We start from the raw sequence: 13,641 nt of genomic DNA, 5'->3' as shown, positions 1-13,641 counted from the left end.
GGGACCTTATAGACCATCTGGTCCAACTCATCCATTTTACATAGGAGAAAACTGAGGCACAGGGAAGTTAAGTGGCTTGTCCATGATCACACAGGTAGTAAATGAGAGGTGGAATTAGAACACATTAGATTTGAAATCCAATGGTTTTTTTCCCCACCAGATCCTGCTGACCTTCATATATTGCCCCTGATCTGCATTGTTACAGACCCACATCCAAATTCATAAAACTCCTGGTGATGCCTTTCCATATAAATACATACATTCCTATATATATGCATAAAGATGCGCGCGTGTGTGTGTGTGTGTGTATGTCTGTCTGTCTCAGGGTAGTATTGTGGGCCTCCTGGGTCATTATATTGACCTCTAGGCACACACACACACACACACACACATATATATATATATGTGTGTGTGTGTGTGTGTGTGTGTGTGTATGTATGTATGTATGTATATTATATATATGTGTATGTATGTATGTATATTATATATGTGTGTGTATGTATGTATATTATATATATGTATGTATGTATGTATGTATATTATATATATGTATGTATGTATATTATATATACACATATATATATATATATATATAAATATATGGAGAGGGGAGAGAGAGAGAGACAGAGAGACAGAGACAGAGAGGGAGAAGTGAGAGAGAAAGAGAGTGAGAGAGAGAGAGAGAGAGAGAGAGAGAGAGAGAGAGAGAGAGAGAAATAGTCAGCTAAGTGGCATAGAATGTTGGATTTGGGGTCAGGAAGATTTGATCCAGTTTAAATCCGGCCTCAGATACTTCCTAGCTGTGTGATCAAAGGCAAGTCAACTTAAACTCTTTCACAGCCTCAGTTTCTTCATCTGTCATAATGGCAATAATAATAGCCCCCATGTTACATGGTTATTGTGAGGATCAAATGGGATCACATGTAAAGTGCTTTGCAAACTTTAAATTGCTATACAAATGATATCTGTTATTATTTGCATACATATTTGTCCATGTCCATGTATTTATGTATATATAAATGGGTATTGGATAATTAATTCCTCCAATGTCTCTTACAGTTATACATTTACGATCCTAGGATTCTATGTGAGGGTGTTACTATGGACCCTTTCCCTGAGGGGCAGGGGAAGGGGCAATTGTTTTACTTACATCACTTGGCACACTTGGGCACGTGCTCTATGCATGAATTTGGTCTTGACCCAGTTTCAGCTCATTTGGAAAGCATCAATAAGGGCATCATCTTTCTTAGTTTGATGGTCAGTTATATCTGGTGACTTTTGTTCTATCTCACTTTTGAATGTCTGTGTAGTCACATAATCCTAGAAGGACATGTGACCAGAGCTAGGTACTGTCATGGACAGAGTGTTGGCCTTGGAGTCAGGAATACTGGACTCATTCAAACCCTGCTTGTGTGATGCTGGACAAGTCACTTAACCTCTTTTGGCCTCAGTTTCCTCATTGGTAAAATGGGGATAGTACTACCTATCTCATAGGGTTGTTGTTGAGATTGAATGAATGCTTTGGGAACTTTAAAGCACAATATAAATTCTGGTTATTATCAGGGGGGCCCTCTGAGCTAAGAGGTGAGGTCTGGCAGGTTTCTGGGGTCTGGCAAAAGCCTTATGATGGACCCAGAGTAGCCTCTTCCTTCCAATTTTCCATCATAATCTTGAAGAGCAGATGGAGGCCTTGAGGCTCCCATCCCAAAACAGGGGCTGTGATTTTAGTCACCTGAGTGACCTATGAGGATTCTCTGGGTTTTCTTAAGAAAGGGCACATTGTCCTTGGGGTGCATATGCTCCAAGATTATACAGCTCCTACAAGGCAGATCAGGAAAATGCCCCAAATACCAACTTACCAGGTAGATTCTCCCCCAGGAAAAGGGCAAAAAGTATAGATTGTCCCATAGGTCACCTGACAAAAATACCTGACTTTTTTGGGGGGGGATGGATGGGTGGGAAGGAGTGATTGTACTTACCTGCCAAATTTATAAAAGGAGCCAGAGGAAAGTAGTGTTTGGAATTGATTTCCAATTCTTCATACAAAATACTTTGGTAGATATTGGCCCTATGTGCTGATGAAACCCCAAATAATAATTCTTCTCCCAGGGATATACATCCTAACTTTCCTGGGAAATTCAGGACAATTTGGAATTTGCTAATTTAATAATTGTTTTTTTAAAGTCCCACTGTCCCTTATATGCCTTTCCTTAGGCCTTTCTCACTTTGGGTAACTGAATAATTTTTAAAAATCCTATTTGTTTATTTAAATCTTAGTTTTAAAAAAAAAGATCTGAAAGTCCGTGTCACCCTGGTTAATTTCAATCCTAGATTTGGTTATATAAGTACATTTTCATTCCTTCTTTTCACTTGCTTTCTTCCATTTCTTGTCTTAGTAGATTTTAATCTTTGTAGTCCTACAGAAGAGAGGTCGATGCTTGTCCTTTGACAGATTCTATTATCTGTTTCTGACCAAATGACAGTCTAGACCATGGCTTCCTCAGGAGGCCTCATTTCAATGAGCACAGACAGTGAGCTCTGAGCCTTGTATATCTCTTTAGATCAGCCTGTCACTGATTAGGTGATAATCAGGACACCATCTTTCTTTTCCCTGGGTCAGTGAATCCCTCTTCCTATTTTGATCTGCTTTTTTTTTTTTAAAACACATTTCCTCTCTTCCAATAAACTAAGTCCGTGGGTAGTCCTAATAACCAAGGGCATAGCTCTCCTTTTAGGATTGCTTTCTTGTCTGGGAGAGAAGACCTCAGTGAAAGTAATTTTGAATAATGGAGTTTCGAAGTACAATGGATGATGATTTTAAAAGAAGAGGATGGAAAGGCTGAATAGTGAAAGAAGAGGAAACAGAAATCTCTTAAAGAAATCATCATCCCTTGTTGTTTCCAGAAGATTATCTATTGAGGCACCATTTTCCCTCAATAACTTTAGCTAGGGACAATCTAGAGGGTAGATATCTTTGTCTAAGAGGGGATTTAGGAATATATATATATATATATATATATATATATATATATATAAAATTATATTATATACATATAATATATATTTCTCTTTTTGCCCCTATGTGTCCCTCACTGTCTTTGTCTCTTTGTGTTTCTGTGTCTTTCTGTCTCTGTCTCTCTGTCTTTGTCTTGCTCTCTCTCTGCTTTCTTCCCTCCCTCTCTCCGTTCCTGGAATGCTCTATTATATAAAAACGTAAAATGCTATTCATTTATTCTAAATTTTCCTTTTAATGGGACTTTTCACTTTCAAATTGGAGAGCTACAAAGAATCTCTCCTTTATTAAGAACACTATATTTCTTGGTTTCATATGACCTATAAAGAAAGTGGGATCACAGTAGAACTTCAGGGCAAATGTCACTTCTAATCATGCTTTTCGTGTGCATCTATTGCTAATCCCAGAACAGGATGGCTAAGTTGAAGAAGTCAACAGTGGTGGACAGTTAAGTCTCTACCAACCTCATCTATGTATTTCTTGAGCATTTATTTATGCAGTAACAGACCTAGAGATGCACCAAATATTATTAGTGGGAGAGCTCTCATTAGCAAGGTTTCATTATCTTATCTAGATTCATTTCAAGGCATAACACATCATTAGATGAGAAACAAAAAGAAAGTATGAAGGAACACGTACCAGGTGAAAAAATCCCATCACCACTGCCCCCTGGCCAGCCGATAATTTCTCTCATTTTCCTTAATGTGACATATTCCAAAAGTACAAACACTGGAGCAATTTCATAGGTGAACCTGAAATGCAGTAATGTTCACATTTTATTTTTATCACCCAAAGCAATAATTTAGCACTTACAATGTCTTTAGAATTGTTCCCTGCTATAAATGTCACATTCATATCACATTAAGGTTATAACATAGTCAGCACAGAGGATTATGTATATCAATAGGTCTCATTATTTTTGCTTGATCCCTGAAGTTAAAAGTAAAAATTAATGGCAAAATGCACAAATGTGGTTGATCATAGAGAAGGCAAAAAAGGAATTTTACAAAGTAACATGATTCAAAGGATAGCATCTGTTCCCATTCTTTTTCATATTATACATATTTAAATATGCAAACTACAAAAATATTTTGCCTTTTGCATTTTCACACAGCTGTCTTTAGATTTTTGTGATGGATATTACTAGATTGTTTTCTGTAATCCCACAAAAAGCCACAAACCACTCCTGAAACTCACACCAATACTGTAGATGCTATTGAATTTTTTCTTTAAAATATTTAAAAAATTTTTTTTCCAAAGGAGTTGGAGCAATGACTATAGCATCTCACTGAAAGTTAACCTGGATTACACAATGGCAAATTTAGCTACTTACATATTAGTATTTGCTGTTGATGTTAGCCAGTCTGCTGCTAATCCAACCATATCCAATCCAGTAGAAAGCTGATTGAAATATCTAGGATGACCTATGTATAAATCAGAATACTTTGATTATGGTCTCATCTAGTAGAAATAAATAATTCTGGAACACAAAATTTACCTGTCTAAAGAAGATTGGGGCAATCTTTTGGGCAGTAGGAAAATATTTCCTATATTCTACAAGAGTATTTGCTTTCAAGTTTGGCTTTCTTTGCTTTAAAATATCATTCCTCAATTCCAAAGCATGGTTGGGAATCTGAACACCATTTTGTTTCCCTGTGCTTCATTCAATGTAGCTGAAAATCTAATGTATGGTGCCAATCCAAAGATGGGCAACCTCTTATTTAAATGGCTTATGATGCTATTAAAATCTTTTGGGGGACAGGGGAGATCTGTGATGCTTTCAAGAGGCAGACACTGAGAGGCCTGCCAAACACTGATAATAACATCAGTGATGAATGGCTAATGATGATAAAAGACCAGACAAAAATGGGAAAATGGGAAACTTTTCTGACTGCTTTGCCCATGATTCAAAGGCTGATGATTGTCTAAAAAATGGGGTAGATGAGTCTAATATTTGTCATTTCTTCCCTGTCAGAATAGATGATTGTAAATAGAAGAGCTCTCTCATAATTGTGATTTTAAATAAACCTAATTAAATTCAACATCATTGTCAAGTCAGAATGATGCTTGGGAATATATTTGATGGTCTGATTAATCCATTTACAAGGCTGATCTAATTGACTTCTGGGTTTTTCTAAAAACCTTCTCAGGGGTTTGACTTCAAATACCCCTGGGGATATTATTTTTTAAAATGGGATTTCCAGTGCCATGTTAGAATTCATTTATACACTCTGCCCCACAGATGCTTGTCTCAGGCTCTCTGATTTTGTTAACAGCCAGAATTTTGAAAGATGAACAACTGAAGGCATACAATCTGATAAAAAGACATTTCCCACTTTCTGAGCATCTGTCTTAAACTAGGAATAGTGATAGCTCACAATCTTCATATGGGAAAGGCAAGATAAAGGATAGTTATGGGGAAAACAGGGGCGAAAATCAGCATGCTACTTATCTCCTGGGCTGTAGTGGTCTCTTATCAGACCTAGGCATGTTGCTAGAAAATTATGCATTAAAGGAAGATATAATACTCTGAATGAGCTTTTGAAAATTAAAGAGTCTCAGGCTTTGTGCTTCTTCCAGTATTATATTAACTGTATGTGGCCTTGTTCAGAGCCTTTGTCTCCCATTACTGCCTTTCAGGCCCTCTAATGCCAACCTTTTCAGCTTTACCCTTCCATATTGGGTGAGAGAACCTCCTTTCCTGCTCCTGGCTACTGCCTGGAACAGCCCTCCCATTCTTCTCTGCCTCATTGCCTGCATTCCATTTCAGCCCTCTGCTGAACACATAGCTTGCTTTTCTCTCCTAGTGCCATGTCATTTCCCTTCCCCATAGTTTTCTTTAAAACTATTAAGCTTAGCATTCCTATGCATCAATCTTCCTATATGTCTACAGAGTCACCTCTGGATTTCTTTGAGGTCCTATTATTGTGCCCCATTTAACCTTACTGAAACTTTACTACATTTGAAACTAATTGGGACCATGAGACATTTCATAGTGGCAGGGTGGGCCATCCTGATGGCTACCTTAGGCAAACTGGAAAGATCAGTCTGTTACTTGTATTGTTTAGCAACAAAAATATCCTCGCTCTTCCATCTTTACATGTATTTCTCCCTCCTTAATAAGTCTCTCAGTCAATGTTAACTGATCTGCAGCTTTGGAGAGGCCACAGGTTCTCTTGGCAGGCCAAGAGAAGCATTCCAACTAATTACATTTTCAATTTTTTGATCATTCCTTATGGGCTCAAAGTAGAGCCTATGGGATCCTAGCAAAGGATTCCACCCTCTTCCCACATTGCCTCTCCCATAAAGGGCTATTGGTGGGACCTGTCTCTGAATGTGCCCAGCTGTTTCCACAACCCTTTCCAACCAGCTGCTGCCACTGCTGCTATTCCATGCTCTCCTTCTGCTGAGAAGGACAGATGAACAGCTCCCTGGGAAGCTAATGTTAATGCATGCATTTAGCTGCTAGTGGGGAATATATAGCAGGGTGTGACCAGCAGCTTCCACCTCTCCATAGCTTAGCCAAAGATCCTGACACCTTCTTAGGCTCTGCTAACCTGAAAGATAAGGAATGAATGTGTCCAACCCGTAAAGCTAAACAGGTGGGTAGGATGCAAAACCTCATTATAAAACAGTTCCGTGTGTAAATGAGCCTGCCCCTTATCATCTCCATAGATTCAGGCTTATTAAAGACACCAATTCCTTGAGTTTTACTGCTGGCTTAGAGGCTAGGATGTATTTTCTTTTTAAGTGTCAAAGAAATAAAGAAGTTTGAATCCAACAATCTCCACTGTGATAATTTTTAAAACCCACCTTTCTATTGTGTAAAGAAGTAGAAATTTCAACAGGAAACATGAAATTAATTTTTTAAGCTGTTCCCACCTGCCTTTTAGCCTGAAGTGCATTAGGCAGCCAGTGATTATCAGGTTAAGATCGCCCAGGATAAAGGAATGTTAACATGTAAGCTTCTAATCCACAAAAGGACAGAAAGAAACTCAGCGGGAGTAGTAGCATGATAAACACTTTGACAATAACTAAATAATCGTAATAATCAAACAAGACAAGGGACAGTACAAAAAAAATCTGTCAGTTAAAGAAGCAATTGGAATTTGTCTCTAATAAGCCACACATTTTCACAGAGTCAGAAGATGCAGTGTTTCTACAAATCTTATTGAGATCTTCTCTGGACATTGACACCACTGGGCCAGAGAACTAGCCTGATTAATCCAATTTTTCATTTGAAGTTTAAAAAAAACATTAAAGCTGTCCTTGATTATCATTTAGTTCCTCACCAATTGTGGGAAAAGATAAGTATGGAATTGGCCGATTTCTTTCTGACATTAAATGGAACATTGATGGCCAGAAACTTAATTTCATTCACTTGCAATTTCCATTCTTTTTGACTCTTAAAATTGAATTTCAAAAGTCACTGGACTTTTACAAAATTGAAATGTAAAAATTTTCTTAAATTGTTTTTGATTCTGTGGCAATAAAAATAATAAGCAGTGATTTACCATTTTAGAAGCATATAACAAGCACCACTTAAATTCCTTTAAGGACAACATGTTAACAGGGAATGAAAAAAAAGTTATGTTTCTATGTTCATATCATGTTTAAAGTGTAACAACCATATTTTCCTTGCCTAATATAGTGTCATGGCCCCATCTTGGCAACCCGAAAGTATTAATTAATGGTGATTCCAGTTCTAAATCTATCCTACAATATAACAATATTTTATATGGGTCACAAAGAGCAGAACTCAGTTTTGCCTCAGACAATGAGTTTGATAAAATTCATCTACTAAATTTACTTTTTCCTTTGTGTAAAAGCCTTCACAGCCCTAAAGCTACAGATATGTAAATATTGAAAATACTCCTTTTAGTTCAAGGCTTTTAGTAGCCCTCATTAACCAATCCCCCCCCCAAAAAAAACAAACAAAAAACAGGAAAAGCAAAAAACACCTTCCATCAAGTCTTTGACTAGTTTGTATAATAGAGACTCAGTAAATGGTTAAGGATGATGACAGTGGAGGTGGCCAAGGGCAAAATTGTCAATGCCAAATCACATTTCAATGCAAAGGCTATTCTACATTTTCATTTTCTGATAAAAATAGTTTTGAAATTGCATATATATTTAAATGCAAAAGGTATATTCATCTCCTTTTTGTTTCTTTTTAAAATATAGCGCAATGATTTTGGTCATTAAATATTTATTTATTTTTTATTATAATTCTTATTTTAAAAAATTAGCCTAAAGGGGTCCATGTGTCTTGGTGATTAACAGTTGAATGTATGAGATCTGAGGATAATCATGACCTGGATAGAAATAAACAGCTGACTTTACAGAAATAAAAATGAAATCTTGGAAGCATCTGCATAAATGTAATATTTCTGGCTATAAAATGCATGTGAATAACATTGGACAGGGGAAAATCAATGTTTATACCACTGTGTGAAGAAAAAAACCCATTTTTTCCTGTTAAGAGATCAGATTTCCCCTTTTTGCTTCATTTACCCAGTTGCATTCAAGAATATTCTCCCTCATTCAACACCATTGAATTGCTAAGCTTTTCTCCGGGTGTTTAAAAACAGTAATTTAAACAATATCGGGAATCTGGAATGCAGATTTTAAATCTACAGTTACTTGATTAAGTGCCAAAAAAAAAATTACCTCACTAATACAGTGAGCAAACAGACTAGTGACAGTACGGGTGACCATGCCTACTAAGGAAATTGCTAGTGGGGCATAGCTAGCATTCGGGACTTCGGTTCCAAAGATGCTTTTTCATCTTTTATTTATAAATAAAATATTTTCTGTTTCTTTTTCCATTTAAGTTCATTATGTTGGTATTTTCCAAAAAGAGATTGCTTTGGGAGGGGCAGTTAATTTGCATAACAAAATGTGTCCAGTGTAAAAGGTAGCAATTTGCATGAATCAAGAATAACCAAGAAATTTGTAGAAACAGAGAAAAAAAAACATTTCTAATTTATATATTATACCAGGTAAACTTCCATGGAAATATCATTGTAATGAAGGTGTAAATATCCCAGGTGAGAAACCCCCCCCCCCACAACCCAGCCTTCTAAAAGGACTCTTTCTTTTTACTGACATTAGTAAAAAGTGACAAATGCTGTAAGTTTTCAGAAATATCAATAACTATAAAATTGAATAATATAATTTTCTTTAGGTAAACTGATTCTTATGATTTTGTATGAAAATACAGAAAGAAACATTAGACATTTATAATTTCTGCCCAGACAGTACCTGTTTTGATTGCATATTTTAGAGTTGTTCTGCAGTTGGACAAAATTTCCTCCAAGGTCTGTGGCTGATCTGCCAATTCCCAATTATGTTCTTGAAGAAGCTCATTTGGGTAATGGAAATCAATCACCTTTGTTGATCTATCAAAACTCTTCACCACATACTGAAGCAAAATGTCCATTACCTCTTGGAGAAAAGACAAAGTGGCCACTTCTCCGTTACATGCTGGCAACAGATCTGGGGGGACAAACCCATGCCAAGAAATTTAAAATGTCATACGCATGCATGTAAAAATCATGTATGTACCCCTGCTCAGAAAACATTATGGCTTCATCTCTTCTGCAATCCAGAGTCAACCTTATTTTGTTTGTATAAAAAGCAGATTTCCCTCTCAATTCCTATGTTTATACATTAGTAGGAAGCTTTGGAAATACTAAACATTTTCCTTTTGCTTTTTCAGGAAGAAGCTTATAATAATAAGAAATCCAATAGGCAAATTCTAGCATTCATCTTTACAGACCATTGTGGTGGCTTATTTGGGAAGCCTTTGCCCTAGCTGGGCGTTGGGTACGGACTTATTTTATTGCTACATTTTTGCGTTAAAGGACTCTACTCTGTGTATGGGGAGTTGTCTGACATGAAGGTAAAAATGGGCACAGTTGAATATGCAATGGGAAAATGTTACTGTATTTGGGAAAGTCCTTTGATTCTGGAGGCCAACAAGATGTGTGTGTGTTGTCACTGTTGTCGTCATTCAAATAGAATTGTTCTTTGGCGGAAAATTGTTCTCTCAGTCCTAAGACCTATGATAAGCTCAGTGGCCGATGTTATACCACATTAACACAGACATTGACCAAAATTTCCCAGGTGAAAAACACCGAGGCTTCTTGTTCTTAAGGTGTCTGGGTACTAAGTTTGAGGGGGGAGGGGATACCACTGTATCTTTTGATTATCAAGGTATTGAGAAGCCAGTACCAGGACTCAATGATGCGATGCGTAAGGCAGCACCGCGACCTTGACCTTCCACCGGGATCTAGAGCAATTTGCCTTTGCCTGCGTTCTCTATTGATTTCGGAGAGAGGGCGAGGGGGGACGGGCAGGGGAGAGTGGCGATTCTGGAAATGCTCAGGGGCGGGGGAAGGCAGACCGGATGCAAAAGTGCTAATCGGTGGCAGAGGAAGCCAGTGATTTAGTAAGTTCAGAGGAAGATTGCCCTCTCGGACCACCTCCACCTGTCCCCGCCTTGCCACTCTTCTCGACTGCCTCACCTATTCCACCGCTTGGGGCTCAGGGCCCAGCTTGTGACTTCGAGGAGGGGCAGGAAGTGTAGGCGAGCTGGTGGGAGGGGTGCCTCTTGCGTACGTTTGGAGACTGAAACTGTAAAGCCCTCAGCCCCGATGTGGGGAAACCACCTTGCTTTTACCTGTTGAGTGTAAACACGCGTAATTGAGATCCATTTTGAGACAGCTACAGGGCTTCTGATTGCAAGTACAAACAGTCTTTTTATCCGTTGATCCCTGAGTCTCCTCGCTGCCGGTTTCCATCGGCTTTTCTGCGTCTCCATACAGCAAGGCTGAAGAAGCATATATAAGATGGAGCTTCAGTCTGAGGCCTGGAGAACAGAGGGACCCCGTTCCGCAGCCCCAGGCCTCTAGCTGTCATCGGGCAAAGGGATTTGAGGCTCTGGCCAGTTTTAGGTTAAAAAAAAAAAAAAGAGGACCGACTACTTAGTTAACGTTCTTCCTTTCCCTATCACCAGATTCTGTCACTGAGTCCCCGGGCTTCACACTTACCACAGAGTTTGTTTCCAATGCCTCCGGTGAACTTCTGGGCAACCTGGCACCAGGCTCTTGCTGGAGAAGGGATTTAGGGATAGGAGAGAGAAACAAAGAGAGGTTTGGAGGTTTTGATTGTCAAGAAAGTGGGACCGGGCTGCAGAAAGGTGACTAATCCTTTAAAAAGATTTCCAGCCCTAGGGCTATTCCTATTTAACAAACTGCTGACTAAGATGCAGTCAACGAGACCTTTCCCCACTTTGTCTTAAAGATCGTTTTCAGTCCAAATAATGGGGCAAAGAATTACTTTCTCTCCAACCTTTCTCTCCAACCCTGTTTCGGAAAGATGTTCTCCTTGCTAACCCTCCTCTATTCCTTGTTTCATTCATTCACCCATGCTACCGTCCCCCTCCCCCATGCCGAATCTCTTAATAAATCACCTTTCTATAGCGATTTAAGGTTTTCAAAGAGCATTCCTTAAACACCTGGAGGTAGGCAAGGTTTGTCCCCATTTTAGAGTAGAGTTACTCAGACACAGAAAGGATGTGCTTTACTCAGGGTCACAGAATTAGGATCAGGGTGGGGAATCGAAATAAAATTTACTGACTTCAAGTCAAGCGTTGCTTCTTTCCCCAGTCCCGGAAGAAGGTGGAGGAGGTAAGTATTCAAAGAGCTGAGACCAAGGTTGGAGAGACACTGGGGGCTCCGGTCTCGTTCGGGTGAAAGGAACCCAGAGATGTATGAAACCCCTCCTCAGGCGTCAGGTGAACGCATGGGTGAAAGGAGAGCTTAGAAGCTTGAGCTTATTTGGGTCAACTGGACATAACATAAGGGATGCACCCTGAGAACTTTTCGTGCTGCAGGTGAAAACGAGCTACCAGCACCAACTACCAAAAACAATTCCAAAACACACACACACACACACACACACACACACACACACACACACACGAAAACAAACCCAGCCGCTTCCCTCTTATCCCTCCTTTCGAAACCCTTCTTGTTTCCATCTCCCACGTCCCCAGCTCCACAGGTCAAGTATCTTGGTTTTCCAGCTTCTTACCTGTGCTAGGGTTCTCCGGGTCCCCGGAGCCATCTTCGGACCCGAAGGACCAGAAGCCAGAGCCCGTAGATGCCATCCGCGCTGCGAGGCTGCTACAGGGAAATGAGAGTGCCAACTGCAGGCGAGAAGCTATCCGTTCAGTGCCTGCGTGCCTGTGCGTGAGTCTGGGCGCGTGAGTGTGTGAAGGAGGGAGAGAGCACCCTGGGGAGTCCCGGAGTGGCCGTGTGGGTGGGTGAGTGTGTCACGCTCAGCAACTCTGTGTGTGTGTACTAGGTGAACAGCAGCGCCTATAGCAGCAGCTGTGCTCAGCTTGGAACCCACACGGGGGAGGGGCTGTAGAAAATGGAAGGGGGAGTTAGGGAGAAATGTCTCTTTCCAGCCAAGCAAAAGGTACCCAGGAGGATGGTATGGAAGGAAGGAAGAAGAGAAGAAGAAGAAGAAGAAGAAGAAGAAGAAGAAGAAGAAGAAGAAGAAGAAGAAGAAGAAGAAGAAGAAGAAGAAGAAGAAGAAGAAGAAGAGCGAGAGAGAGTAGTTGGAAGAGAAGTGAAGAAAGGAAGGGGAAGGGAGATGGAAGTGTGAGGAAAGAAGACAAAATCGTGAGCGTGAGAGACGGATAGTGGTGCGCGCGAACTGGAACAAGAGGGTGTGAAGCTCGGTGGCTGGGGCCAGCAAGAGCAGGAGAGGATGTGTATGGGTGTAAGCGCGTCTTCAGGCTATTGGCCTTTGGCTAGGTAGAGAACTGTCCAGGGTCCTGAGAGAGGTCCTAAGCCCAGTCCTACTCACAGCCCCTACTCAGAACTGCCTTACCTGCAGTAGCAAGGCAAGAGCTTTACGATACAGAAAGGCTGCGGAGCGGAGCTTATTAAATAATTCCCCCCCCCCCCCGTTCTTTCTCGTTTGAGAACTGACTTTGGGTTACCTAGGGGATGGTCGGAAGAAAAGGGGGAGGAGTAGCTACTGAGGGCCGTGCTCTCTAACCATCCAAGGACTGAGAGTTGAAGGGCTGAGATCCTGGGAGTGGAGGCAGAGGTGAGGGAGGGAGTAGGGGAAGGAGATGTGGTCTCAGTTCGAGGACAACAAGACGACAGGCGGCCGGACAGCTGCTGACGGACTTTTGGCGAGGAAGTGGCTACATTTTCTAGCGGAGTGGAGGGGACTGTCAGGGAAAGGGGCGTGGGTGGTGTTGATGGACTCATTTCAGCTCCTTAGTAGAGTCTAATGTCAGGTTAGTGAGCCGCTTCAAACCTCAGGGGAGCGCCCTCTCCGCCGCAGCTGACCGCACAGTAGGGGGATGGACTGTATATGAGAGACTGGAGGCTGAGGTGGGAGATCAAGGTTTTGACCGAGACAATTAAATTCCACGCGGGAGGCTGTCATTGTGGAGCCCAGGTCTGAGGAGAAGCAAATGAATATTTCTTAGGAGGGGGCGAAAGCACAGAGCTCCTAGGCTTGGGGAGATTGGCGTCTCAGGGTCAAGCTTTGACCTTGGCCCGCAGAAGCGTTGTTGGGTTTAAAGGACAGATACTGCT

The 13,641-nt window shown here is 40.6% G+C and overlaps 1 protein-coding gene across 1 annotated transcript in view; it reads right to left on the bottom strand.

The window, feature by feature from the left end:
• The window catches only part of GAD2 (glutamate decarboxylase 2), an 84,312-nt gene extending 71,800 nt beyond the window's left edge, over positions 1 to 12,512 (bottom strand). The window contains exons 1-6 of the mRNA XM_020978230.2: positions 12,113 to 12,512; positions 11,068 to 11,127; positions 10,698 to 10,847; positions 9,278 to 9,511; positions 4,347 to 4,437; positions 3,653 to 3,765 (exon numbers count right to left, since the gene is read on the bottom strand). Coding sequence (XP_020833889.1) covers positions 3,653 to 3,765; positions 4,347 to 4,437; positions 9,278 to 9,511; positions 10,698 to 10,847; positions 11,068 to 11,127; positions 12,113 to 12,188 — 724 coding nt within the window. The 5' untranslated portion in view covers positions 12,189 to 12,512. The remainder of the gene's footprint in view (positions 1 to 3,652; positions 3,766 to 4,346; positions 4,438 to 9,277; positions 9,512 to 10,697; positions 10,848 to 11,067; positions 11,128 to 12,112) is intronic.
• Positions 12,513 to 13,641: the final 1,129 nt, after the last annotated feature.

Source organism: Phascolarctos cinereus, unplaced genomic scaffold (assembly GCF_003287225.1).
Source record: "Phascolarctos cinereus isolate Bilbo 61053 unplaced genomic scaffold, phaCin_HiC Scaffold_1;HRSCAF=81, whole genome shotgun sequence".
Taxonomy (NCBI): domain Eukaryota; kingdom Metazoa; phylum Chordata; class Mammalia; order Diprotodontia; family Phascolarctidae; genus Phascolarctos; species Phascolarctos cinereus.
This window is presented reverse-complemented; position numbering and strand designations above follow the sequence as displayed.